At 47.8% G+C, this 27,834-nt stretch overlaps 1 protein-coding gene and 1 long non-coding RNA gene across 2 annotated transcripts; both read left to right on the plus strand.

Annotated features, from left to right (window-relative positions):
• The first annotated feature begins 3,293 nt into the window (after positions 1–3,293).
• On the plus strand, positions 3,294–4,661 carry LOC147655994 (uncharacterized). The gene is made up of 2 exons (XR_015279725.1): positions 3,294–3,552; positions 3,897–4,661. It is a non-coding gene; the product is annotated as an uncharacterized LOC147655994 (long non-coding RNA).
• Positions 4,662–5,425: 764 nt separating this feature from the next.
• Positions 5,426–18,860, plus strand: SHH (sonic hedgehog signaling molecule). Its single transcript, XM_086865313.1, has 3 exons — positions 5,426–6,187; positions 10,824–11,085; positions 14,589–18,860. The coding sequence occupies exons 1-3, from the start codon at positions 5,879–5,881 to the stop codon at positions 15,281–15,283; spliced, it is 1,266 nt and encodes a 421-aa protein (XP_086721439.1). The 5' UTR covers positions 5,426–5,878; the 3' UTR covers positions 15,284–18,860.
• Positions 18,861–27,834: the final 8,974 nt, after the last annotated feature.

A 27,834-nucleotide genomic window follows, 5' to 3' on the forward strand; every position in this document is an offset into this window, starting at 1 on the left:
TTTCTCTTAGCATCCCCTGTCTGGCTGCCATATCATATAGAGGGGGAGATGTATTATCACTCAATATTCCAAAGTATGACTCTGCACTTTTTCACTGAAACACAAGAACTCTGCAAGTCAGACAGCTAAGAGTTACTTGCATTTCCCAATGCTTTTTATGCATCCATGTTTTATTTTTTCTTTCCTGAAAACAGTACATTAAAATGTAGATAATGCTACAATGCAATGTAATGTTGCTAAAAGGTAAATATTTCATTAACCATTTGTGGGGAGTATTAATATATATTAAATATAGGCTCTTTATTTTACACTAATCATTTTATTAGCTTCCAGAGTCATTGATACTGAAAAGGATGAGAGCAGGTCTTTCAGAATAAATAGCTTCTTCATTCTCAGAGGTACATTTGTGGATAGGTGGGACCCAAAGACAGCCAAGTAAGAACCTGCTGGTATTGATCTGCATGGAGAAAAAGATCTATTTTGGCTCTTCGTACGCCCACAACCTCTAATGATCGTTGACTCTGTTGCCCAGATAAATTCCTTAGATAAACAACCAAAACCCAAATTAACATACTAATAATTAATAATCCAGTCAACAATTTTTGTAACAATGACAAGAACAGAAAGATACGCTTTCTTTTGAAGGTTTATTCTTAGGAATGTTTATGTGATGCCCGCTTTGAATCTAAGTCACCTGCCAACAACCAGGAAAGCAAGTCAGCTTTACAACTGGGATGAAACATTACATATTCTTGTACTCATGGCTGCTGCTTAAAGCAGCTACATTTCAACATCTCCTCATTTTATGGGTTATCAGAAACGAAGGAAATATGTGTTGTGGCCATTTCTCACTTCACAATTCAATGCACAGAGCAACAAGAAAATAATATTTTGGATACTTGTCTATAAAACTTATTTAAAAAATTAAAAAGAAAGCTCTAAAACTTTTTTTTTTTTTTTTTTAAACTTAACACCTGCTTTCAAATTTCTACTGCAGAAAAGCTGTGTAAGCTGTGAGGAAGGTGCTCAGAGGTTACTCCCAATTTCGAGCTCCCCTAGCGGCTGCTTCCCTCCCACCGTCCCCGTGGACAGAAACACCTCGGCTGGGATTTCCCCCATTCATGACCAGAAGGAAGTAACTGCAAAAGGGATGTGGATCACAATCCAGGAAGGAAAAAAAAAATTATACTCACTCCCACCTGGGACTTTTGGAATGAGAAATAGTTGGGTTATTCAAAGAGAAATTAAAAGACCTAAAGGAGATATGTAAGGGTTTTTCTATAAACTTATAATCAGACACTGCATATTGCCCTCCTGAAGATATAAGGAAACCTGTGGGAAATTCTCCTTTAAAGTTTTAAAGTTCAACAGCAAATACACAACAAAACTTAGATAACAATGTCTTATGAATCATTCTGCCTACAAAAATTTTTGCACGTATGATGAAAGGCTCTATTGACCATATCCAAGCCAATGATTAGCACTAATCGACTAGCAAATGGATATGAAAACTGAAAAATCAATGCACAGATATTCTGGAAAGCAAATATTTTCTACTTCTCCATACTCACAAAATGTTTTTTCCTGTAGCAGAAATGCTCACAGACTAATGCCAGACTAAGGGCATAGCAAAGCAACACCAGGTTTCAGCTGCATGGCTCCCTGAATTTTGCTGTCAAACCAAAATGCATGGAAAACTATGAGCTTAATTTTCCTTGTTGGTGCCAGAGTTTTGGGCTTTTTGGAAGAAAATTCCAAAGAACAAGACTTGTTCTGCTTGTCATTATAAAGATATAGCTGCCAGCTAGCCAGTAATTTTGAACTGAAATGTCTAAGTTGATTTTCAGTATAGGTATTGCAATATCATGAAGATGGGCAACAGGGAGGTGCATCAATTTCTTTGAATAAAATGGTTTAACACTGCCATGAAGGAGGATGGGGTATATAAAAGAATCAAACAAAACTTCAGGTGAAAATCCTGCCTGAGTCTCCTTCCATTTACACCAGTTTTACTCCAGTATAACCTCTGTTCTCACTGAATTTATTCATGATCTACTTCTCTGGCAGTGATTGCCGTGATCCAAAATTTCTTGGGAAGCTGCACAGGTGCAAAGAGGCTACGAGAATGAAGCTTCCATGCTCTAAAGATGGATAATTTTTTTTAAAAATTGTATATTAAGCATAAGGACAAATGTTTGCTATAAAGGATGCAAAATAGTTAAGATCCATTTAAAAGTCATACAGCATTTGCATGTGTAGTTTTCTGTATTTTGAGATTCATCAACCAAAATATATCAGCACAAGGGAAATCTGGAAACTTCAAATGGCCAATGAGCAACCTCTCTTGTGCAACCTGAACCTTTCCTTGGCTCTACGCAGAGCACACAGCCATCAGCAAATACAGATTTCATAAAAAAGAAGATAAATAATGTCTGATTCCCCAAGAGCTTGGCTGGGGGTCGGGTGCATCCATCAGTGCCCCTCTGCAGCCCAGGCTGGGTGGGGATGGCCTGGGAGCGCTGCCCGATGGCCCCGTCCATGGAGCAGCGGAGCTTGCGGCGGGCTCGGCACAGCCCCTGGCAGAGCCTGGGTGCCAGCGAGGAGCGCTGGGGCTGTGCTGGGGACCTGCAGCAGCGCTGGGTCGTGGCACTGGGGGGGCTGGATGAGCCGGGGAGCCCAGCACTCCACAGGGCGAGCCAGGGGGCTGATGAGGAGCCTGGAGGCGGCTCCACGGTGGACCTGGCGCTGCGGGCAGGGCAGTGAGAGAGGCCCTGAGGGGCCTCCCCGGCACCCTCAGCCCTGAGGGACCCCGGGGGCCGTGGGCACAGCAGCGGCTGCGGGCCCTGGAGCCTCCAGAGAAGGGGTCGGTGCCGGCCGGGGGCTGCCGCAGCTTTGGGGTGTTTGCTGTGGCTGAGCTGTGGGGCGGGCAGGGCTCGGCTCGGGGCCGGGCCCGGCGGGACAGAGGCAGGGCAGGACCCCCGCCCCCCGAGCCGCTGCGAGTGAGGAGCTGGGGGCTCGGGGCTGCGGTTTTCCCAGAAGCTGTGGCATTTAAATAATAATTTGAAAGGAAGAAGAAAAGCTCCTGGTGGGGAGGAGAGGCAGGGCGCATCCCGGAGGCTCGGCGGGGCGGGCGGGAGCGCCGGCCCGGTTCCCCCGGCTTCCCCCGGGGTCCCCCGGCACCCCCCGGCTCCCCCCGCCCGGCTCCCGGCGGGGCCGCGCCACTCCAGCCTGCGCTGAGGCTGAGCAGAGCCTCCCCGCTCCCCCAGCTCTGCTTTCTTTCACATCTAATTTGATAGGAGGGGGATTTCGAGCTTCCCACAGTTACAACTTTTCTTGATTTCTCCCTTCCCCACCCCCCCGCGCATTTATTACTTGCATTTAATTAATTCCTTCTTTGCGTTTCCTTCCCTGTTAATCTTTGGGTGACTGCTTTGTACATATGGCAATCTGATAATGAGGGAGTTTGTCCTTATTCTCTAGACTTCTTCACTGCGATGTCCACCCATCTAGTGCCTGGGATATCGATCTTCTTTCCATGGGGAGGGGGACAAGGTAAGAGGGGTGATAAAAGTTTTGCAGTATTCCACACCATTAAGAATAGCTTTTATTCCTTGGCGCTGTTTAATCAACTGTTATATCAAGTCATGCTGTTTAAGCAACCACATCAAAAGAACATACCCTCTTTTGTATAAATTATATATTCCTTGTATCTGTCTTCTCGTATGCACGCAGACGGGGAGATAAAACTTACGTTTGTTTTTTAATAGCATGAAGCAGGTATTTAGCTGTTATACAACTTGTTTCTGCAACTAAGTTGGTTGATAACAACCTAGGAGCCAAGATGCTGCCTTTTTAACTTTTTACCCATTTCCAAGTCAAAACTCCTCAATTTAAAGGTCGGAAAGAGAAATCAATGACTCGCTGAAACTCCACAAAGAAACATAAATAGCAGAAGAAAAGCATAGGCTAAAAAAAGATGAAAGAGCACCAGTTAGAGTCGGCATGAGACCACTTCGGACCACTTCTTTCGGCTCTTTTCTAAAGTTTACCTGTAGAGACTGCTTGGTCCCTTGAAAAGTCCGTGCTGACCTGCTTGTTGCAGTTTATGGATAGACAACTTTTTTACCACTTAAAAACTGGTTTTAAAATTAATTTTCAAGGTTTAAGTTGATTACTACTCAGCTCAATGTCACAGACCGGAAAACTCCCATATAGTTGTTCACCCCAAAGAGCTCTTTTTATTTATTTTTTTTCTTTTTTCTTTTTCCTTTTTCTTTTTCTTTTTCCCACAACTTAAATAAAGTTCATTTTTCGGATGTGTTTTGTTTTTCTGAGAAAGTGGACTTTAAATTACCTCAGCACACCATCCTGGAATTTTTAAGAACTCCTGAAAAACTCCTGAAAGTTTCTAGATCCTAGGATAAATTGTATTTTCTTAGGAGCAAAAGCAAATGAGCACTTTGCAGGCAAAGAAGTGTTTGTTCATATGGGACTCTGCTGTTCTGTCTAACCTGCTCTATCAGCCTCATCTCTGCAATTTTGCTCGTCTCTCAACACCTTTGTCTGATTAGTAGCTTTTGGAGATTGGGATAAAGACATCACTTGCCACGCTGCATGAGATAACAATTAATTTAACATTAAACTTATCCCCTTTCCATTCACTTTGCTTGGATCGATCTCTGTTAATTGTGTTTGCGGATGCTTTCAACACTATGCTTTTCTTAAAAACTTAATGACACCCCACAAGGAGGTGTAAGAATCTGAAACGCTCCTCTCCGACTTTGACCAAAGAAACAAAGAATATATCCCCAGCGTGCTCAGGAGACCATCTATTTTTAATCAGTTGACTATTCATGCACTTCCGAAGATACAACGTTATTTTAAACTGGGTGATAGTCCTGATTTTATTAAAAAAAAAAAAAAAAAAAAAAGTGCCACATTGCAGTTGTGTGATACACAAGTCAGACACACTAACTTCATTTAACTGCCGCTTCGCATCAGACCTGTTTCTGCTATTAAAGTGGTCATTTATCAGCTAAAAGGCGAGTGTGTTTAAAAATGTATGTCTTTGGGAGGGAGAGCAATCTCCCTTTTCAGAGGCAAGAAACCTGTTACAAAGCCATTTAGGTGGGTGCGCTGTGAAATGGCAATATTCCCCCCCCGGGGCGTTAGTATTACCTAAGTATGTTCCCATTTGCACGGCTCCCCGATAATTCGGCATTTTATTAAACCACACTGCCCTTAGAAACTTGACTTGCACTGAAGCAGCCTGCTAATCTTAATTTTTTCCCCTCTTTCAGAGAGGCATCTGTTCCTCTTGCTGACAAATGTACCATTCTGCCAAGAAAGTTTTGGGAAGAAAAAAAAATAAAAAGAAGGAAAAAAAAAAAAAAAAAAAAGAAAAAAAAAAAAAAAAAAAGGAAGAAAAAAAAAGCGTGTAATTGATGTTATCCCAAGAAAGCACGATCTCCACCCCTCTCGGCTCTAAGCCCTTCAGGTAAAAGGAAAAAAAAATCTTTCAAGAATTTGTTGCCTTTTTGAGGGTTAAAACATCAGAAGACAAGCTTGTCTCGCCTTGGCCAATCAGCTCTCGGCCCTGGCAGCTATAATATAGAACTAAAGGCAGACTCCTCTCACAAGCGTCTTGCTTTGCTACCATTAAAATCAGACCCTTTTTTTGTCTCTCGATTGCTGTCTCCCGACCAAACTCCGATGTGTTCCGTTATCAGCGACCTAAAGCCTGCCATTCCAGCACCTGTCTTGCTAGGGATCGGTGGATAGTATACGATTCAGAAAGCAGACAAGGACATAGGAGGAGAGAGAGCTCTAGAGAGACAGCCAGGGATAGGCACAGAGAGCTTTGAAGTAATTGGATTCAATGGACGAAATGCTGCTGTTGACAAGAATTCTCTTGGTGGGCTTCATCTGCGCTCTTTTAGTCTCCTCTGGGCTGACTTGTGGACCAGGCAGGGGCATTGGAAAAAGGAGACACCCCAAAAAGCTGACCCCTTTAGCCTATAAGCAGTTTATTCCCAATGTGGCAGAGAAGACCCTAGGGGCCAGTGGAAGATATGAAGGGAAGATCACAAGAAACTCCGAGAGATTTAAAGAACTAACCCCAAATTACAACCCTGACATTATTTTTAAGGATGAAGAGAACACGGGAGCTGACAGACTGATGACTCAGGTAGAGCCACAGAGATACCTGTATTTGTGTTTGTTAACCTCTCTGAGCAATCCTAAAGGACGCATCTGTCTTAGTATTTTTGAAAGCCCCCCCTTTCCCTCTCCCCCTCCTCCCCCCGCCCCTCCAAACTCGACTAGTTTCCCCATTGAATGTAAATACCATCTATCCAGCCAAGTTAGCAGGGGCTGGAGCTGCAGCTATTTAGATATTTGGTGGGGGAATCTGTGTGATACTTACAGTCATTACCGTGCCATGGCGTTCCCTGTAACTTGGTTAGAGATTGCTGTTTGCATTCGTCCCCAAGGATGCACTTTGATCAAACGAATTGCATACAGCTCAGAGGACCCCAAGTGTATAGTGACCGCCAGGCCACCCACTCATTATTACAAACGTAGTCCGCGGTTGCTGCGCCTGCTGACTTTATTTTTCATATATATATTTTATTTAATTTCTCTTTTTTTCCTTTTCATTTCATTTTAACCTTCATTATTATTATTGTTCTCGTCGCGAGCATATTCTAAATTTAGTAGGCATGCAGTCTTGCACTCACAAAAGGCAGCTGAAGCCGGATCGACCATTCCTCATCTGATTCCGTATTATATAGCTCGTATTGCAATACCATCATTTGCAATTGTGCCCATCAGAGCGTAAATATATTGATATTTCTTTAAGGATGCTCGCCGCCAATGCTCTGGTACTTCCATAGGGGAGGGACTTGCAACTTATCGGCATTGCATCACCTTCTGTTTTAAAAAATCTGATGGCACAAGGTTTACAACTGGGTAAATATTGGATTTCGGGTGGAATCGTATTGCGGAACCATTTTAAGAAAAGAAAGAAAGAAAGGAAAAAAAAGATAAAGGTGAGAAAGAGAGAGAGAGAGAACCGCTCCGAGAGTCACCTCGTAATTATAATTCATGCTCAACAGAGAGCTCGGTGAAGTCAATTGCTCTGCCAATCCTGGAGTTTCAGAAACTACATGCAATCTAGACACTGGAAATGGGTTTCCTCCAAATATAGGTCAACAGCGCTTTTTTAATATTAATACATTTAAGCCCCACCTTCAGTGCTAGAGCAGGACTCGCCTGGAAGGACTAGGCGGGGAGTGGACGCGGGGAAGGGGGGTGGGGGGTGGAATTTCCCAAACTCTCCCCGTTCCTCGGCCTGATTTTCCGCACGTTGTCGGGTCTCCCGGGGCGAGGGACCGGCGGCCGCCACCATCTCCTCCCGACCACCTTAAATCGCACCGCTCCTCGGAGCGCGGTGGCGCCTCCGCCCGCCGCCGCCGCCGCCCCGCGCAGGGGTGCGGAGCGGAGCGGGTGCCGGTCCCCGCGCCCCTCCGCGCACCCGCGGTCCTCCGCCCCCGCTGCCTCCGGAGCCGCATCTCTCGCATTTTCAGCTCCACTTACTCCCCTCGCGAATCGATCGCGGCGGCTCGGGTTTCACCCTTCCCTCCGCAGCCCGGCGGCGGCGGCGGCTCCGCGGGAGACGGGCTCCCGCCGGGGCTCGGCGCATCCCTCCCTGCGCGGCTGCGCCGGTGCGTGTGCGCGGCGGAGCGGAGCGGAGCGGAGCGGGGCGGCGGGAGCGGGGGGAGCCGGGGCACGGTCGGGAGCGGTGGGCTGCGGGCTGACCCCGGCCCCGCGGCTCTCCCGGGGCACGCCGCGCCGGCTACGCGGCTGGCCGCTCCCGCTGCATTAGCTGGCAGCGTCTGAACTCCTGACCTTCTGTCAACTTCCCTCAGACGAACGAAACGAAAACAAATACTTCCCCCCCTCCTCCTTCAGTGCTTGTTCCCGTGCCTTAGACACAAAGGGGGGAGGTGGGCTGAGAGCGGCGGGGCCGCGGAGGCCGTGGGGCCGGGTACCCGGCGGCAGAGAGGGGAGCGAGGTGGGGGGCGAGGTCGGGGAGCGAGCGCAGCTCCGGCAGCCCTGGGCCAGGCAGCGAGAGGGGAAGCGGAGCGGACTGGCTGCCCTTGCTCTCCGTTCCCCGGCCACGGCCGGGTCCTCGGCGACCCGGGGTGCGGTCCTGCCGCTGGCCTCCCTGCCTCGCTTTCCTTTCCTTCCCTGTCTCCCTCGGCCAGCAACCTCTCGTTAAATCCCAGCCTTTAAACGCCGGCTTCGGGAGTCCTTCAACCATGGAGAGATCTTTCATGGACAGAATCGTTAAACTTGCAGAGTGGTTGCCGAATGCATTAGCCGCTAGTTAATATTAACTCCAGGAGGGGTGGGGGGGTAAACGCAAACAGAGGTAGGTAAGTCAGGTTCTCAACTTTACAGGTGACACCAGCAGTTTGCTAAGGGCTCCCCCCTTCCTCCCTTTCCTCCCCACCACCCCGGCCATTGGCTGGATTCGGGAGAGAGATAAGGAGGCCAGGTCAGTATGATAAAGCTGGAATTTGTATGAAATAAAATAGCAATCTCGTGTAATGCAGGCACACAACCGGTGCGTGATGTGAGGAATTTAGAGATCAACTTGGCATTTAGGAAGCCCACCAGGTTGTTTACACTGACAGGTACCTGTTAAGTGTTTCCTTCAAGCAATTCATTTGTGAAGAGATTAGGAGCTGGCAGGAGAGGGCTTGTTGAACAACTTTGCCTCCACACAAAGCGTTAGTGGAGGCAGCCCTGCTGAGCTTCACGGTGGCTGAACAGAATTGGGCTTGATTTGTGGCACACGACCCGATGAATTAATAAATAGTCCGGGCTTCACGGCTTTTGACTCTGACAATCCAGCTCAGGCAGTATAAAAGGGAGAAAAGTCTTTTTAGGAGGCCGTTTCTCCTTTATTTCTCCTGGAGCCGGGAAGTGGTGCTGGCAGGGCCGGAGCGGCCAGAGCCCGCACCGCTGCCCGCGTCCCTGCCGCGCCCGCTCCTCCGTGCGGGGCAAGACATCGCCGTGTCATCAGCAGCTGAGACTTTTGATTCTTCTCCCCCTTTCCCCTGTAAATCAGTGAGGGAGCATATCTATCCACTCAGGTGTGAGAGGGAGAGAGGGGAAAAAAACCAAATAAATCAAACTCAACTTCCTTGTGCTGCTGCACTTTGCTGCCGGGAATGGTGCCGAAACCCAAACACCCGTCTCTCTCCATAAAACGGTAGGCCAGAGAGTCCAAAGTGAGCTCACGACTGTGTTTTATATCTCTCGGGTGCCTGTGTGTTGCTGGAATCACTTTTATGGCTGTTGGTGAACACATGGGAACTTCCTTGCTAAGCAACCTTGTCACGTCCCTAAAAGTAGCGTCGTCGGAGTACTGGAGGGGCTTTACTTTCCTGGGAGCTGTGAAAGGGGGACTTTGTGGTCTGTTACCGCCTGTGCTGGGAGAACACTGGGGAGAATGGTCCTGCAGAAGGCCAAGCCCACCAGACAGGCCAGCAAAAGTGTGGGAAGAGCAGCTTACTGCATCCCACCGTGGCTTGCAGCCACATCGGTATTTGCATCAAAAGAACAACATCGGGTATAGCCATGAGTTGTTTTCCTCTCAAAAAGGAGTAAGAAAGCTGGCAACGTGTGTGTTGCTAACTCTGTACCTTTAGTCAAGAGCTTTTCAATGCTTTCGGTGCTGATTTCCTGTTTCTGCGGGCTGAGAGTCCTTTTCCCCCATTGCCACTGTGTCTATTCCCTGCCTGGTTAAGATGGGAATCTCCCCAAAACTTTCAGGGTTTCAGCTCATCTCTTTTCCTCATCCCTTCCTGTGCCACTCATTACTCGGTCCCTACGTGCTCTCGGTGCTGCTGGGCCTAGTTCAGCCCAGGGAAGGCTGGTGGCTCTGAAGGGTAAATGAAAAACCCTGCAGTACTTTCTCCACGGAGTTGGAAGGGTTTTACTCCACACAAAGGGGGTCCTAGCTTGCATAGCATCCCTGCTCCGCTTAACTTCCCTCCTTGGCCCTCCCTTGCTTTTCATCTTCCCACTAAGAGCTATATTATTGTATGGATTTGCTCGGCTTTGTAGGCGAGCGCCGATGTATGTTTGAAGCAGAGTGAATGCTCCCAGCCCATGCAGCTTTGAGGGCTCTAATGAGTGATGGGCGAAGGGAGAGAAGAAAAAAAAACACCCCTCCCTTCAGCACATAAAGGCTGTTAACATGTATTGATACCCTTTTCAACACAGAATTAAGCTGAAAAGACCCGCAGAGACATTCCGGGGGGGAATCCGTGACTCCGAGATATATGGCGAGTGTTTGTTCTGGGCAGAAACTTTGCTCTCGGGAAGGGACAGGGCACTTAGCGGCAGGAATTTGCTCCATGCAGGTGGTTTTGGATCTCCACGCTCACAACCCAGCACCAGAGGTGCGGCGGAGGGGGGGTCCCCCTGTCCCCGCAGCAGGTGCCAGGGGAGGAGAAAGGTCCATCTCTGTGGGTCCTCGCGGTGTTTCATCCTCTGTTCATCCTGTGTCCCCAGGTTTCATTCTTCTCCTCACCTGCCTCCCCTTCCCTCCCTGGCAGCGGAGGAGGTGCTCAGCCCTGGCTGAGCCCATCCCGGGGCGCGTTTGGCGGGGGGGGCAGGAATGCCGCCGCTTTGGCTGGAGAGGGAGAGCAGGATGCGGCCCAAGGGGGCACAGATAGCGCAGGGAGGGTGTTCCCCTTGTCTGCAGCACCCCCACAATAACCCTTCCCTGTCTGCCCTTTTCCCCATAGCGCTGCAAGGACAAGCTGAACGCTCTGGCCATCTCGGTGATGAACCAGTGGCCCGGGGTAAAGCTGCGGGTAACCGAGGGCTGGGACGAGGACGGCCACCACTCCGAGGAGTCCCTGCACTACGAGGGCCGCGCCGTGGACATCACCACCTCGGACCGGGACCGCAGCAAGTACGGCATGCTGGCCCGCCTGGCCGTCGAGGCTGGCTTCGACTGGGTCTACTACGAGTCCAAGGCGCACATCCACTGCTCCGTCAAAGCAGGTAAGGCGAGCAGCCTGCCCAGGGACGTGTCGAGGTGGGGAGGCAGCCCCGGGCCCCGACTCAGCGCCCTAGAGCCTTCTGTGCCCTGTCTCTGCCGCCGGGCTCCCTCCTTTCGTCCCTGCAGGGTCCCCATCACCCCGCCTGCCCCGCCGGGGCTCCCGCGGGGATGAGAGCAGAGGCCCGAGGGCTCAGCCGGCCTTCCCCCGCCTTCCCCCGCCGGTGCAGAGGTGGGGGAAAGGAAAGAGTGAGGGCGAAGGAAAACAAACAAACAAACAAAAAGCCGATCCAACTGCAGCAGTTTTCCATAGCGCTTTTATTTGGGTGATTTGCTTGGCCGGCCTTCCCACGAGAGCTGCGTCGCAGCTTCTCCTTCTCCTCCCCCCGTGGGGTCTGATGCTTTCCGTACCCAAGGAACAAGTTCAACACAAACTCTCGTGGCCGTCTCCAGCCGCCCCGCTGGCTGCACGCCTTACTCGCGAGCGCTAATCTCCGAGTGGGAGCCGGCCAGGAAAATAAATAAGTAACGTGGTCCCCAGCCTCCTTCAGTGGTAGCCGCTAGGAAATTCCCAGATAGGGATACACATACACGTAATTTTTTTTCCTCCCCTCCCCTGTGCTTACAACGCCACACGCTGTTTCAACCCGGGAACAGCTCGCAAGAAATTCCCGACTCTCAGAGTTCCTTTTCTTGACACTTAACACGTTTTTGGGGGAGCAAATCTGTTAAGGAGTGTCAGCCCCCAGCTCCACGGCTTCCCTCCATCCAGCTGCATGACATCTAAAGCTCTTTTTAAGAGCATACTCTAGCCCAGCAACCTGCTGGATGTGTCAGGAAACACTTGGCTACAAAAGAAAATATTGGGCTTTCTTTAAATATAGCTGTTTGCTTCGAGCCCAGCAGCCCCACGGCAGGGAAACCAGCCTGGCCCTGCCGTGCCCACCTGCAGGAGGGGTTTGTGTCCCCCACTCCAGCCTGGAGCTCCCCAGGGGCTGAGCACCTCTCCTGGCCCATGTGGGCTTTGTTCTGAGAGCCTGCTACTGCTTTTGTTCAGCTCCTGAGTCCTTTCTAGCCGAAAAGAGGCCCTGCAAAACTGTCAGCTGTGTGGAGATCCGAAACACCCCTTTCAATAGCCAAGATGGGCTTTGTAGCGCAAGGTGTCCAATTGTGGTGCACGGTGACCTTAGCCCAGGAGCTCCTCCTAATCCACCCCAGGGGTGTTTCACAGGAGAGGAGCCACCCCAAGCTGCTCATTGAGATTCGGCACACAAGGACTTGGGGGCAATATTTGGAGGGTGTCAGGCAGGGTCGTGTGACTGTACGAGGCAGGCTGAAGGGAGCAGGCTTGAATCCCACTCTCTCAGCCTGATCTTAAACTGTCCAAACCTCATTTCATGACAGAGCATCTCATGAGAAGATTAAATCCCATAATGCCAGCAGGAAGATTCTTTATCTAGATCTCTGTTTGCAAAAAGTATGATCCAAGAGACTGGAATGCAAAGAAGAGTTCCCCCAAGGCCTGAATTATTGTCACCAGAACAGAGGAGGGAGAGGCAGGGGTGGTAAAAGGGACATTGATAATGCGCTACAGCAAGTATTTAGAGCAAGCTTCTACATTTAAAATTCAAATACAGATCTTGAGTGCCTTGGAAAAGTGGCTCTGCTGTGCAAATAGTGCTTGGAAGGTCCTGGGTTTTTTGGAGAGTATGTGTGTGAATTGGCACATAGGGTTTCTGCACCTGAACAAATAGGGAGGGGGAGAAAAGGGGGGGAAGAAGCTGGGAAAAAAATGGAAGTGTCCTCTCTTCCAAGAGTGTCTGCATTTATTACATGAATCAGAATGACAATGCTGATCCTTTATTGGATTTTAATTAGAGAACCCAAACAAGCACTGCTCAAAGAAGCAGATTTTCACACCTCTGCCAATTCACTGGCATGTTTGTAGAGCTGCTACACTACTACATCTATTCATCAAGTCCCTGAATATGCAAACAAAGCTCTAGCCAGACCTTTACCGCCAGCTTGTAGGAAGGTGTAGTTTGCTAGCAGAGGCCTCTACATAAAGCACATAGCTTGTTTGTTGCCATGTCCTCCCTGAAGAGGGAGGCCTTGGAGATCTTGCTGCTTCATTTCTGAAGGAGAAGTGATAAAGTCATTAGCAAATCAATAATGGTCTAATTTTCATCCTTCCTGTCCTTCCTGAGAAAGTCATTAGGAGACACTGCAAGGATTTGTTTAAATCATAGGAATTTCAGTAACAGCCACAGAGGCAAAATATAAAATCTGTCCATCCTTAGGAGCTAAATCACCAGGTCTCTTAACTGGTATAGGGAGTAACTGTGAGAAAGCAGGGAAAGGCAAGGGAGGGATGGGGAAATCCAACAGCTGTAGCAAAGACGCTACCGTTACATACTCTGGGGTATTACCCAATTTTTAAAAAAACAGAGCAGTTAGGAACACTGCAAGTCCCTCTGTTAAGACAGAGATCAGCCTGAAACAGAGCAGATGTTTTTTCCCACTGCCTCCCTGGTGTCTGAGCTTCCAAAAAGTGATTTTGCACAGAGTCTCACTGCTGCTTTTGCTTTCTCTAAGTCTGAGATTGTTGCTCTCAGTAGCACTGGAAAGCAGTGCTACTCTAAACTGCTCTAAACTCTGAGTAACTCCCGAGAGCTGGAGAAAGTGGAGGAGGCATTTGCTTGGGCCTTGCACAGGGACCACATGCTGTGAGAAAAGGAAGAGCATCCTTCTTCTAGGGGGGAGGGAGAGGTTTTTATCTTTTTTGAAAGAGGATTGAAGCAGAGTGCTGGAGATGCCAGGCAGGGGTGCTGCGAGGGTGGGATGTGCCCCAGTAGCCACCATGCTGAGCAGGGAGGCTGGAGGCAGCATGGGGGCTTGTGCAGCACGATAGAGGGGGATTTGGGAAATTTGAGTTGTTGCTTTGCAGTGGCAAAATTTGTGTGCACCCTGGAGGAAAGTCTCCTCCTGTTCTCTGCTGTTTGCTGCCCTAGATGTGCTCCTTGAGTAAGAGCTGTGTGGGGACCCTGCGCATCGAGAGCCCAGGCACTTGCTTAGAGAAGAGACTTTGTGCCAGCAAAACCACTTGGCTTTGAAAGCCTGTAGGTTATCTGGCATCGGGTGTCAGTGCAGAGCAAACAGTAGCCAAATGGGAAGTTCTTCCAGAAGAGATTTTGTTTTGGAACAGTTTTCTCATTGGAAATATTTTGGCCCATTTCCTTTATGAGACAAATCACTCTTGTAACTTCTAACCCAGAGCAGATTTTGCACTGGCTCAAATCTGGCAGGAAGGGAATTCTCATTTGACCCACTGAGTGCAAACGGGGCGTGTTCCTAGATGAGGGTGGAGCAATTTCAGAGGGGAGTCTGCCTGTGTCCTGCACTTTCTTGGTGGGTTGGGGTGGCTGGGGAAGTGATAAGTTCCCACATGCTCCCATGCCCCAGCCCAGTGTGCCTCCTCTAACCCTGCTGTGCCTCTCTCCTTGCACAGAAAACTCGGTGGCGGCCAAATCCGGGGGTTGCTTCCCTGGCTCGGCCACGGTGCACCTGGAGAAAGGCGGGACGAAGCTGGTGAAGGACCTGAGGCCTGGAGACAGGGTGCTGGTGGCGGACACGGAAGGCCGTCTGCTCTACAGCGACTTCCTCACCTTCCTCGACCGCGAGGACGGCTCTCACAAGATCTTCTACGTCATTGAGACTCGGCAGCCCCGGGCCCGGCTGCTGCTCACGGCCGCCCACCTCTTGTTCGTGGCCCCCCAGCAGAACCAGTCCGAGGCGGGGGCCGCCGGCAGCCGGGCGCTGTTCGCCAGCCGCGTGCGGCCGGGCCAGCGGGTCTTCGTGCTGGGCGAGGGCGGGCGGCAGCTGCTGCCGGCGGCCGTGCACCGCGTGTCGCTGAGGGAGGAGGCGTCGGGGGCCTACGCCCCTCTCACGGCCCAGGGCACCATCCTCATCGACCGCGTGCTGGCCTCGTGCTACGCCGTCATCGAGGAGCACAGCTGGGCGCACTGGGCCTTCGCTCCCTTCCGCCTGCTCCAGGGCCTGCTGGCCGCCCTCTGCCCTCTCCCGATGGGAGACCCCACGGCCCCCGGCATCCACTGGTACTCTCAGCTCCTCTATCGCATCGGCAGCTGGGTGCTGGATAGTGACTCTCTGCACCCGCTGGGCATGATGGTGTCATCCAGCTGAGGGACACCGCGCCACGCCGGCCGCCCGCCAGGCTCCGACGGAGAGACAGAGACACCGAGGGAGAGAGAGAGAGAGAGAAAGAGAGAGAGAGAGAGAGAGAGAGAGAGAGAGAGAGAGAGAGAGAGAGAGAGAGAGAGAGAAAGGAGAAAAAAAATAGGAAAAAAAAAAGAAAAGAAAAATCTAAAAGAAAAAAAAAAAGGAAAAAAATACATATTTTTAAAAGAGAGCACGGATTAAGACTTAAAGATAATAATAATAAAATAATAATAATTAAGTAGGACAGTCCAAAGTAGACTTAAAGGGAAACAAAGACCCCTGGAAGTTCTGTTCTGTTTAGTTTATAAATATATATATATTTTTATTTGTTCTTTTGTTTTGTTTGTTGGTTGGTTGTTTTTGTTTTTTCCTCCTCTCCTGGATATTTATTTCTTTGGTATTTTGAATAGATGTTTTAAATGATATGAACCGGACCTTCAAGAGCCTTAAATAGTTTCTTTGATAATTTATTATCATGTGAACTGTACTCACAGGGGAAAAAATTATTTTGTGAGGCCAAGTAAAACTGCGCAGAGTCTATTTTTCTACATGTCATGTGTGTCCTGACTTTCAGAAAGCAAAATTCTGTATTTTCCCATCTCTCCATTACATTGCTCCTTCATTTCAGCAAGTCTAAAAACCAAGCAAACAAACAAACACACACAAAAAAAGACAAACTTCATGGGGGTCCGTAAATTATATTTTTATACACAGAATTGTAAATTAGATTTTTTTGAGAGATCAATACTTAACTGAATCACATTTCGTTTTTTGAAATAGTGTAAAATATGAGAATATATTATTTTAATTTAAATAGTTTCAAATGTAACATCATTTCTTGTATTGTTTTCCATGTTTTGCTTTGTAAAAACATCATTTGGCCACGTTCATGGAAGTCAAGACTGTTACACAAACTTTTTATTTGCAAAAACAGTAAGAAACTTTGTTATTTTTAACTTCAGAAAAAGTTTATTAGAAAATAATATTTTTTAAAAAGCGCACATGGCGGCAATTCTGTGACGATGGAGATGGTAGTTTGTACAGAGGGGGGAAAAGGATGTTTTGCATTAATAAATTGAGAAATAACTGCTGTAAATTTACTAAAATGTATTTTTGAATATTTTGTAATAGTTTTAATAGTTTTATAGAAATAAAATGTGCCATGCACAGTTTGGTTAGTATATAATAACTAAGAGTTCCTGGTGCATCCCATTTTTTTTTTTTCCTTTTTGCTTATTGGTTTAGGAAACACGAAGCCTAAATGAGTGCCCGTTATTTTATTTAGATGTGTTGCTTATAACATTTAATTTTGGTACTTTTAATTAAGGAAACGAATCCATCACATCTGTGCATAACCTGGAATCTCTTGTACTGACAGTAGAACCTCACTTATTTGCACGACCGAGCGGCAGACGGGTTTCCTTTTGCCAGAGCCCTGCTCCTGCTCTCCGTCCCTGCTCAGGCGATGCTCCTCTCTTCCAGCTCCAGCCCCGACTCCGTGTCCACTTCCCAGTCTGGTCTGGAGACTGCGGATGGCTCTTAAAATTGATTTCTGAGGATGCCAAATCAAGTTTTCCCTTTGAAACACGTTAATGTGAAGGCAGACAGCTGTCTTCACCTTGTGGCAACACGGGGATTTCAGTGGACTTCAATCTGGCTGCCCAGAAGATGGAAATCTAAGGGAGAGACATTGACTTTGGTGAGTTAGAGGGATTCACATGGCTGATGCTGGAAGAAGGAGATGGCCACCAGATTTCACTGGCCACTTTGAGTAACAGCACAGGGCTTTGGGCTGCTGAGAACAGAGCAAAACTCCCTTTGCAAAGCAAACAAAAGGATTAAGATTTGTTCGTTTATCCTGAGAGACATTCCTTAGCTGTAATGCAGGAGTCTGTCCCTAACCACTCATGGGTGAATGTGCTGGAGATGTGTTTTAGGAGCTGAGTGGTGGGGCCAGTGCTGTGTCCCCTGCCTGGTCCCAGCCACAACCCACCTCGAGGGGACCATCCTTGACAGGTGCTGATCAGTGAGGTTCTGCTGCACCGCGTGCTCCTCCACGGAGGGTTTCCAGGATCCCTTTAAAAAGTTTGCAAAACATTGTGTGTGCATGCATGTGCGCGTCTGCGACGGGACCGTGCCGGAAGGGAGCTTGCCTTGAATGTCTTCTCACCTTTTCTTTGGTTTCCATTACTCACCAGTCTAGGATGTTCATCCACCAGGCCTTTTGCTCCAGAGACACAGCCATGTTCTCTACTGGGATGGATGGCAGCTCCACAGCCTCCCAGAACGTCCCTGCCTGGGGCCATCTCCAGAGAGTGTAGACCATGCTCTTCCACACTGATACCCTAGCAGCTTCTGGAGCGCTGTCAGGAGCTGGTGACCGAGCACTGCTGTGGGAAACCCTGCCAGATGGATGTGGTCCCTCCTTCCTGTCAACCTCTAGTCCAGCCGCACTTCCAACCTCCAAAGCTCGGACATGGCCAGGGTGATGAGACTTCGGAGTGACCACAGTGTGCTGCAGCACCAGGAGAGGAACCAAGCCACCCTCATGCCTACCTGACAAGAGGCATCACAGGGGACTGTGGACTGCCTGGTGGGTGCTGAGGAACTGCTGCCCACCCCAGCTTGGACTCTGCCACCTCCCTGTCTTTGGGGTGTGCTGAGGGCTGCAAACCCAGATGATTTGGGGCATGTGAGAATGTGATCGTGGAACAAATGAGTCTCTGCTGTAAGAGTCTGGCCTTAGTATGGCAGCGTCTGGGTGTCTGAGCTCTTTTATCCTGTCTCTGGGAGATGGTTGCCATTTTTTAAGGCCTCTACACTCAAAGAAATGACCATGTTGGAAGGTGCTTTCTCCAGAGGTTTTGTGGTGGAGGTGTTTAGGGATGTCAGTGATCAAACTTAAAGCCACTGGCTGGAGGGCTTCAATATAAATCGCGACTGAGATGTTAAAGAGCCATCAGTCCAGAGCCCACACTTGTGTCAGGACAGGGCACATGCCTGGATGGGACCACACCAGATATTGCCTCATTTGATCTTCACCCAAAGGCCAAGATGGGCTCAGAGCTTTGTGGTGTGAGAGAAGCTGAGATGCTCTTACACCAGGATCAGCCTTTTTCACTGAGCAGAGAAATGCTGTGCCATGTTCTCCATCACACTTATTCCAAGCAGCTTTATGTCTTCCCCTCACCATGTCTGAATTCCACCTCTCCCTCCGGCGCCTTCCATCAGGATCACCCCTCCATGGTGTGTTAGAAGTGCTTCCTTAGATGGACCAATCCAACCCATAGCTACAGCTCTTGTATGAAGGATGTACTGTCATAACCTTGTGCAAAACATCTAGGAGATGTCACTGTCCATCTTCAGGGTCCAAGTATGGCAATAGTTTGTATAAAATGTACACATAGTGATGGCTACAGAATAGTTTATGACTAAATACATATCTATTACTGTCAAAATAATGTATAAGAATGTACTTGAAACTATTATCCTTGTGCTCTGTTGTCTGAATAATTAAAGAAATTACAGAGACTTCCTGAAATGTCTCATATGTGATGGCATTCCTATCACACTCTCTCTGAGGATTTTACCTGGAGGGGGGATCCTGTGGGATTTGGTACTGGACTCTTCAAACACACCAGGAATTGTGCCAGTGTGGCTTCATTGGTGGCCACAACCTCCTTCTCCTCCCTCCTACAGCCACATAGTCTGTCATTTACCTGTGAAATATTGCGTGGCTCTGCAAAGCCAACTCATTTGGAAGGGTTCTGTGGGGAGGCAGAGGAGCCCTGAAGGGCAGCCCACCAGCAGCTCCCTGTCCTCTCCACCTCCCCCACCCAAGCCAATGTGAGAAGTGACCCTAATGAGACTGGGACTAGTTTGTGTTTACTTGACCAATAGTTCAAGCAGTGCTCTGGAGCTCAGACACCAGGTAAACCCTCCAAATTGGGTGTGCCAGTGAAAGGGCATCACATCCACAGTGCAACTAAAACCCAAACCAAGCACCGGGGTAAAGCAGGTGTTTCCCAGCCAGGTAGCTCTGCTGTGCCTCAGCCAGCAGCTCTTTGTGCATGGAAACATGGGAAAGTTTGCCTAGCTGCATCTTTAGACAGATACATGCACATATATGTATACATATCTAATATTATTATCCTGATATTAGGAGCTCAGCACATCCCTCCAGGATATAAATATGTTTACTCTGGCCCTCCTGAGCATTTCACACCACGCTGAGGCTGAGCAGGAGATGTAAATCAGCCCAATTGGGTGATAATTGGGCAGCAGTTTTGCAGCCCCAGTACAGCATCTATTTCAATTACAGGGGGAAGGAAACCAGAAAGAGCATTTTATCTTACTCATTACTGCAAGCCATAAGGGACCACTAGATTTCTTAAGCTTTTGAAATTCTCTCTTCAGCAGTTTCTGCCTTAAAACTAGTTCAAACTTAACTGAAAAAAAGGTCAATTTTCCATGTACAGAGCCCTTCAGAGCTTTCAAAGGAGCAGTGTTAATGTGATCCTCGGCCTATGCAGGCTGAAAGGGAAAAAAAACAATGTTTAAAAAATGCATCTTGACAATTGATGGGGTTGTCTCAGATTTGATAGGAGCCCCACAGCCACTGCTTTTGCCAAGATCATTAAATTGAATTTTTAATGCTTTGCGTTAAATTTGGGGTGTTTAGGCTTATGTATCTAAATAATTTTGGTTTTCAGGGATGAAAAGAAGTGAACAAATCCAGGAGATATGAGTTTAATGATCTTGTCCTGTTCCAGTGAAATCAAGAGTGGCATTCTGAGGTGATTTGGGTGCACAGGCAATTGTGCACCTTAAGGCTGAGTGCAGGACCCTGTATAACTTCCTTTCCTTTCATTTTTATGTGAGAGCAAGACATCTCTTTGGACAAATATTACTGCAAATCAGGAGTGAAACCACAAGGTCAGGAAATATGTTTGGGGTAAAAATATTTGTTTTGATGTCCTGTGACCTAAATGTGAAATAAGTATTAGATTTGCTCAGTTTGGTGTGAACAAATGTCTGTTTGTGTTACTGAGGAGGAGAGGTGACAAGGGATGCTCTGTGTGGTGTGACCGTGGAGGGTTCCTCGGCCACCAAACTCACATCTGGCTGCTGCCCCAGGGCAGGAGGGGTTGGGCATGTTCAGAGGAGCAGGGATGCTCTGGGAACACCCTGTGCTTCATGCAGCTCTGCCCAGCACGCTGGACTCTGGAATGGCACAGGAACCCCTTCTTCCTCAGCCCATCTCTGGGGCAAAGCTTGCCTGGACCAGACTTCTGGGACACCAGGATGCTTGCCTTGGAAAAGGGATGTATTCACAGGGAAACCATACTTGGGAATGCTGTATCATTCCAAGTTTCAAGACTTTTGATGGCATTCTCTGCAAGGGAGTGGATGATGCATCTGTGTGCAATTACAGCAACTTCCTTTTGGTCTCATGACAGACAGACACCGTGTCACAGACCTGTCATAGGCTTCCACTGCGTGCAGGAAGCTTATTTCCAAGCAGGATACAGATCAGTGTATCCTTGGCTAGTCTGGAGCATTAAAGCATTTCATGGGCTTTTCTTTGAGCAGTTTAGGCTGTAAGCAGCCTCTGGTGGTCCCAGGTCTTATCTCAGTCCATGCTGGGCCTGCTTAGAACAAGCTGCTGGAGGCCACCCTCAGGTCCCACATGTCTGCAAGAATGCAGGGGCTCCATCCCTCTGAGTAACTGGTATTGTTAAATAAGCTGCCAGTTTTCCTAAATACAGCAGCCTTGCATCCCATCTATCAAGAGTATTCCTTTATATTCTCCTTGCACTTATTCTGTGAGGGAGGAGACCAAAGTGTTAAAACAAGATTAGTTTTAAGAAATCCCAGACTCAGAATCTGGGACATTCAGAGCTCTGCCAAGCTCTGCTGCTGCTCCTGCAGCCTGCCCAGAGCAGAGAGCTGAAACCTCACTCACCCAGCTCACCTCTTCCTTGTAAGTCAGCCCCATCCTGTTTTCCACAGCAGTAAGAACTGGTTTTAATTATTAGACAGTGATGAATGCAAATAAATATTAGTCTCAGGACTGCTCATGAGCAATTCTCTTGGAATAGTCACTGGTTTGGTGTAAGCTTTGTTGGCTTTGCCAAATGATGCCCTTTCTACTCAGCAAAGTTTTTCTGGAAACAGGAGTGTAATAAATGTATGGTATCAAACAAGTCTGTTCTGGCACAGTGTTTGTGTGAATAACCATTTTGTGCTAACACCAGTGGAAGCTATGGGGTTCACAGGCATCAGAAAGTCCAACTGCCATTCAAATATTTGCAAATAATGAATATGTGATCCCACAAATAACAACAAACCAACCTGGCTGCTTTCATTGAGGAAAATGATTATGAATCACTGTGTACTGTGGGCTCAATCCAACAACCACCAGCGTCAGAAGAAGTCTTTCCACAACTTCAAACAAGCAGGGAGCTGAGCTGTGTTTGCTCAGCTTTACCTGGTGCATCCATGGCTCTCATATTGCACAATTAAATAATAGAATTTATCAGGCAAGCCAGGATTTCCTAGAGCAGCCAGGAGTGGGCACATGTCACCTCCTGACTGCATATGTGCAGCTCCCACTGATGTCAGCAGGGTTATGTATGGGCAAAATGAGGTCAGACTGCGTTGTCCTACTTTACGTGCCCTGTGGTATTACACTCAATTAAGTTTTGTCTCCCAGGACACAGCCTCTCTCCCACTTAAGTCACCAGGAACTTTGCCACTGTACAACAGTGCAGGAAGAGGCATGAAATACCAGTCTTTTATCCAGAGTGCAATAAGTTTTAACCCATGTATTCAGGGTCTTTCAGCTGCACTTTGAAAAGAGGGGATTTAATTCAGTAAAAAATAAATATATTCATGAAAATCCAACGTGGGGCATCTTCAGGAGAAGGCAACAGCTTTGCAAACTCACCCAGAGCCCTGTGGAGTGTAGCAGACTCAGCAAGAGCTTCTTCCCAAGGCAGCAGGGCATCTTTCCTGCCCTCTGCCTCTCCCAACTGATCCTTGCACAAAGATCCTTGCCTTACACTTCTTAGGCAGTGCAGCAGAATCAGTCACATCTTCTGTGTGGGTGACCACATGCTTGACTGCTTTGAAAATATTAACCACTGGTTATGAACTGAAACTATAAATAGCTGTAGGAAGGAGAAAACAGTAAAAAAAATATATTCCTTATTACAAAAAAGTTGCCAGAACAGCGCTGGGCTTTGAGTGAACCAGGTTTGGTTTTTGCCCCATTGCTGGGTTTTCTTCTGACTTTGAGCAAGTAGCTTGTTGTCTCCCTGGATTTACCAGAGATGGGCAGAAAAACATCTCTGGGGACACTTTGCCACGGTCTATGGGATCATGATGAGAAGCAGTGACTCAGATACCACCTACCACCCCTGTGCCACTCTGAGGGATCTCCTCTGTGGGCACAGGGTGAAATGCAGGGACTCTCCAAAACCTTACTGACAGATAGACAATTTGAAAGCCCTCTTAACTTATATATTGGCAAAAAGTTAATTTAATTTTAGATGTCTCACAGCTGCCAGTATTATGCATCTTTATATATAAGATAAGCATGCTTCTTGCTGGATTTTTAAGTCCATTCTAAATACCTTTGGAAAAGAGGACAGCTGGCTTTTTGCATGATGTTAAACTCTGCATCACACACACATCACAAGGAGGACCTACAAGGCTTTAGCCAGATCAAGGCTAAGAAATTATTTTGGCTTCTTATTGCGTCTCCATGTACCTTCGGGGAGAGGAGATCCCTGCTGGCTGGAGGAGTCTGGCTGGACAAGATCTCCATGGGCTAACAAGTGAGCTGAGACTCACAGATACAGCTGCAAATATGTCTGAAGGTAGGTGTCCTAACTTTACTTCTGAATCCTGCCTACAATGTCATGCCAGCCTTCTGCAGAGGCTCCCCATGAAGTCCCAGGCTACATTTGGAGCATCTTTGCCTCATCCAGTGCTCCTGCTGTGGGGTGCACGCAGACTTTCCTTGGCTCTGCAGAGCAACTGAGCTCTGGGCCCACACATTCACACCCCTCTCTCTGTTCTGTGCTGGGGTAAGCCCAGTGTAGCCCAAACCCAGAGATTTCCCTGGAGCTGGTTCTCCACTGTGGGATTAGAACTTCAGAGAGGCCACAAACCTCAGTGCCTCTCTTTCCAAGAGCAAGGCACACTTGTTCAGCCTTGCCTGCTCAGGTATAAACAGCATGCACACATACAGTGTAGTTAATTAAAGGTATTCCCACTCCATTTTCCCCTGGGGGAAGGAAGGGAGAAGATAGATGCTCATGGGAGGGCTGTTCATCACATTGCTGAGTGTGATCTAGAGTGGGACACGCAGTGCCATGGGGATAGAATCCGTGGGGGGCTGAGGGAGCACCAGGGAGAGCTGTCCCTGGAAAGAAATTCCCCTTAATGTGTGCAGTGTGGAAGGGAGGAATGATGTGTTTCCAGGAGGGATAACACACCAAGACCATCTGCTCCCCAAGGCAGGGAGGCACGGATGGAGGCTTGCCCCGACGCTCACCCAATGTACGCTTCTTGCTTGGGACTTTTTGGGGATCTTGGGAGCCTCCCACCTTCCAAAGCCCAGTTTTTGGGCAGCTCATGGAAAGGACAGGAGAAGTCCCCAGTGCCTGGGTGTGGGCACTGGCGCTCAGTGTGACCCAGCACCGACACCAGGAGCTGTCCTGGGCACCAGGCACAGAGCAGCCACAGCTCTCCCACCCTCTGCTCCCGAGTTATGGACACACCAGGGAATCCCTTGGGCCTGCCCTTGGTGCTGTGTGGGTGTGAAAAGGGGTCACTCACAGGGAGCAAGGGCCCCAGACTCTGTCACAGGCAGTGTCACAGGTGATGTCCTTGGCTCTCAAGCACAAGTACAGACACCCTCTGCACTCAGCACAGGGTGTGGGACAAGCCCTTCTGAAACATTTTCATCTCAAATCAGCTCCTGTGTCTTGTTTTCTGTCAGTGCTGAGCAGCGTGGTGCTGAGCTGGTGGTGCCACTGTGGAAGGATGCTGCTGGTACCCACCAGTGCATGGGCTGATGCCAATGCCTCAGGTGCTCTGGTGCCTTCCAGAGGGTGCTGAGCAATACCAGGTACAGAAGAAAAGGTGTAGCTTTGTGGGGTCTGCGGGCTGCAGCCAAGGCTGAGCTGTGTGCAGCAAGAAGCACCTAAGCACCACCAAGATTCTGGGCATGCAAAGTGTTTATGCCTTGTTTATGCCTTTCCCAAACCAGGATTAAACCAACTGCATTTCGAAGCAGGCAGAATGCTGCCCCTCCTCAGGGCAGGGGGGAGGTTTCTGTGCAGCCCCTGCCCCATGAGGGACTCAGCACACAGACATCTGGACAGCAGTGATGCCATTCCTGAGGGAGATGTGCCATGGGTTCCTCACCTGGGGCTCAGGCGCTTGTGAACCTGTGACAAAAGAAGCTTGCAGGGTAGGACCAAAGTGCCCCAAATGTCCAAAATGAAGGAAAAGTCAGATTTCATCCCATTGGTCCCCAAGGAGGGACCAAATTGTCACTTTACAAATGTAAAAAAAAGGCCAAGTTTCCAAAGGACTCCCCTTGGAGCTGCTCCTTGCACCAGGGAAGTGTTTTGCCTGATCACAGGGTGTTCCTTTTTAGGGGTTCTTTTTTTCTCATAACACAGAAATGTCTGTACTTTGTTTATCAGCTGAAGCAAGGACTAAAATACACCTAAATGTTACTTCTCATTTGGATGTAACTGAATATGCAGGAAAATTGAAATACCTTCTTGCAGATTATACATTTAAGCTGTTTTTTTTTTTTTTCCTATTTATATGGATCCTGACAGGACAGAACTATTTATTGAGAGTTAAATAATGACATCTGCTATCAGGAATATCAAATCCAGTAGAAGATGTTTCATATTAAAATAGAAACTCGTGGCCAAATTTCCTCTAGATGAATATAGACACAGCTTTATAAACTTCTTCAAAGTTTCACTCTTTACACCAGAATAAAATTCAGCCCAAGGAGCTTCTATTAACAAGATTTATCCACATGTGCAAAAAGAGTTTGCTTTTAAAAAGTGTCTCACAACAACAACAAAAAAGGCAGAAACAAACCCCCAGACCTTCCAGGCTTTGTTGCATTAGGTGGAATCAAAGTGACCTCTAGTGATTCCCTGTTAGCCGTGCAGCCTGGCAGCTGCCTGCACTGAGCTCAAGGGGTGAGAGGGGATGTGTGCTGCTCTCTCAGTCGGCAAAAATGCAATCAATACCTGATTAAAGCAAAATTACGGCAATTAACAGCCTTTACAATAGCAATTCTTACTATTCAAGTGTAGAATATTTTCACAAACTCTACCATTTCTTTTCATGCAAGCTGCACACTGTTAAAAGGAGTGTTTTTATCAGTCTGTTAAAAATCAGCAACACAATGAATTTATTAGTAACTTATCATCCATGTGTCTTCTGGCACTGCTGACGTGCTGTTCTTTGGGAACAGACAGGATAGGAAGTGCACTAGATTTGTGATTTAACTCATTTGTTCCTATTTTTTGGAACAGTCACAGGCTGATCACAGAATTATTACCAGTTGTGTAGGGAGTGTGGAGTGTTGCTAAGCCATCCCCATCCCCAGGTTCAACCAGAGAGATTATCACCTCTACAAGGTCATCTTTCCTCTCCCAGACTATTAAGGCTTTTTTTTTTTTAAAGAGCAAAGAGAGAATGTTACAATTCATCAGCAGTGGGGGAAATGAAAATTGTGTATCAGCCAAATCATGTCAGTTTACCGAAAATCAATACAAAAGGGGGTTAGAAATGGGATGTCATCATTCAGAGGCAATGCAAGAGAAGATCTGTCAGCAGCAAGATGACTGTGTGCTCTGTCCCAGTATTCCCCAGGGATATTTCAGGGTTGGGGAAGGCAGAAAAAATCATTGATTCCTCTGGCAGAGGAGATTGGGATGGGCACAAAGGAGATGCTCAGGAGATGCTGAGCTCTGTTGTTACTCAGAATGTAGATATTTAAAAACAAGTCTTTCATAGGTTAGATGTGTCTAATAGGTTAGATGTTTCATGGGTTAGATGAGTCAATCTCTGAATCAGAGCTGGGTGAAAAGCAGGATGCTGTTCCTACCAGAAGAAAGCCCACCCAGCTGCTTTGGTTTCCTTCACGTTTTGAAGAATTAATCTCTGACCTCTAATTCTTTCCTGCCCTATCTCTACGTCCATTAAAGACCATGAGGTTTGACATCTGCAGGAAGAAGGACAAGAACATTGCTTCTGTCTTGCTCTCTCTCCCTGCTGTCAGCTCTCCACGATGGCCATGCCGAGAGCAAATTGCTATTTGAATCATTTCCAGGGCTGATTTTGCATTCCCTGTAATTTTCACAGAGGCTGTGCCACAGCTGATCACTCACTTGCAATAAAGATCCCTTTTCCCCCCCTGGATTTGTCAGCACCTTCCACCAGCCAGAATTATTTGGGGCATTCCTAAGGCACACTTTGGAAGGTCTTCACATGGGAATGAGGAGTTTTGCAATGGGTGTTGCCCAACTCTCTTGGCACTCTGCCTGCCCCAGCAGCCCTGTCAGGGATGCTGGGGACCCTCCTGCCTCTCTGGGGTGTCCATGGTGTAAAACCAGGCTGTATTCCTAATAACCTCTGCTGTCTACCCCCAAAATGCCCAGGCTGGACCCAAGTGTTGGCTGTTTTTGTCAGTGTATGATTTCACCTGCCACTGCTCAGGAGCATCTTCTGAATTCAACCTCCTCCATCCTGAGGCATGAAGCAACATGAAGGAGTAAAAGGATGCATGTGTTTGTCCAGGGCTAGAAATCAGCCAGAGAAAACCTATTTGTCCTCCAATAATGAATTCAGCCACCAGAGAGTCCCAGCCCAGGCTTTGCCCTACCTGGGTAAACCTACAGAGCTATGACTGGGGGCCAGGCAGCAGGTCCCATCCACATTTCTGTGTGAAGTCAAATATGACTCAATCTCTGTTTGCTTTTAAGGCTTAGAGACTGAAGAGAAACATTTTTATTTGTTGTGAGCAGCAAACCCAATAAAAACAGGTGGGTAAGAAAAAGCAGGGTGCGCAGCACTGGATGATCTGGTGTTAACTCTGAATTATCTTTTAGGCTGAGGTATCTTTATTGGTGTTAAACCAAACCAGAATCCTTCTGTGCTTCAGTTAATTTCTTTCACTAAGAAACATGCACATTTTATTAAGCTCCTTATAAATTTCATTTTCATTTTGGATTAAATGATATCATTTTAATGAAAGGCAGCAGCTAGAAAAATGCATTTTGTCGTGAAAGAATCACTTTCTGGTAAAGAACCATTTCCTATTTTTAAAGCCAGGACTGTGATAATCCAAATACTTGCATAGCCTTTGGTTACCAACCCTGAAAGCTGTAAAAATATAATTTATTTTGCACATGCATGCTGTGAGTTTATTTTTCCAGCTAAGGAATGAGAATACAGAAGCTAGTTTC

Source organism: Cyanistes caeruleus, chromosome 1 (assembly GCF_971803275.1).
Source record: "Cyanistes caeruleus chromosome 1, bCyaCae1.hap1.1, whole genome shotgun sequence".
In the NCBI taxonomy this organism is placed as follows: domain Eukaryota; kingdom Metazoa; phylum Chordata; class Aves; order Passeriformes; family Paridae; genus Cyanistes; species Cyanistes caeruleus.

Bases quoted from the DNA above. Each gene is read 5' to 3' on its own strand.
- SHH (XM_086865313.1), top strand. From the start codon at position 5,879: ATGGACGAAATGCTGCTGTTGACAAGAATTCTCTTGGTGGGCTTCATC. The intron at 6,188-10,823 runs GTAGAGCCACAG...TTTTCCCCATAG, and splicing joins CTGACAGACTGATGACTCAG to CGCTGCAAGGACAAGCTGAA. The intron at 11,086-14,588 runs GTAAGGCGAGCA...CTCCTTGCACAG, and splicing joins CCACTGCTCCGTCAAAGCAG to AAAACTCGGTGGCGGCCAAA.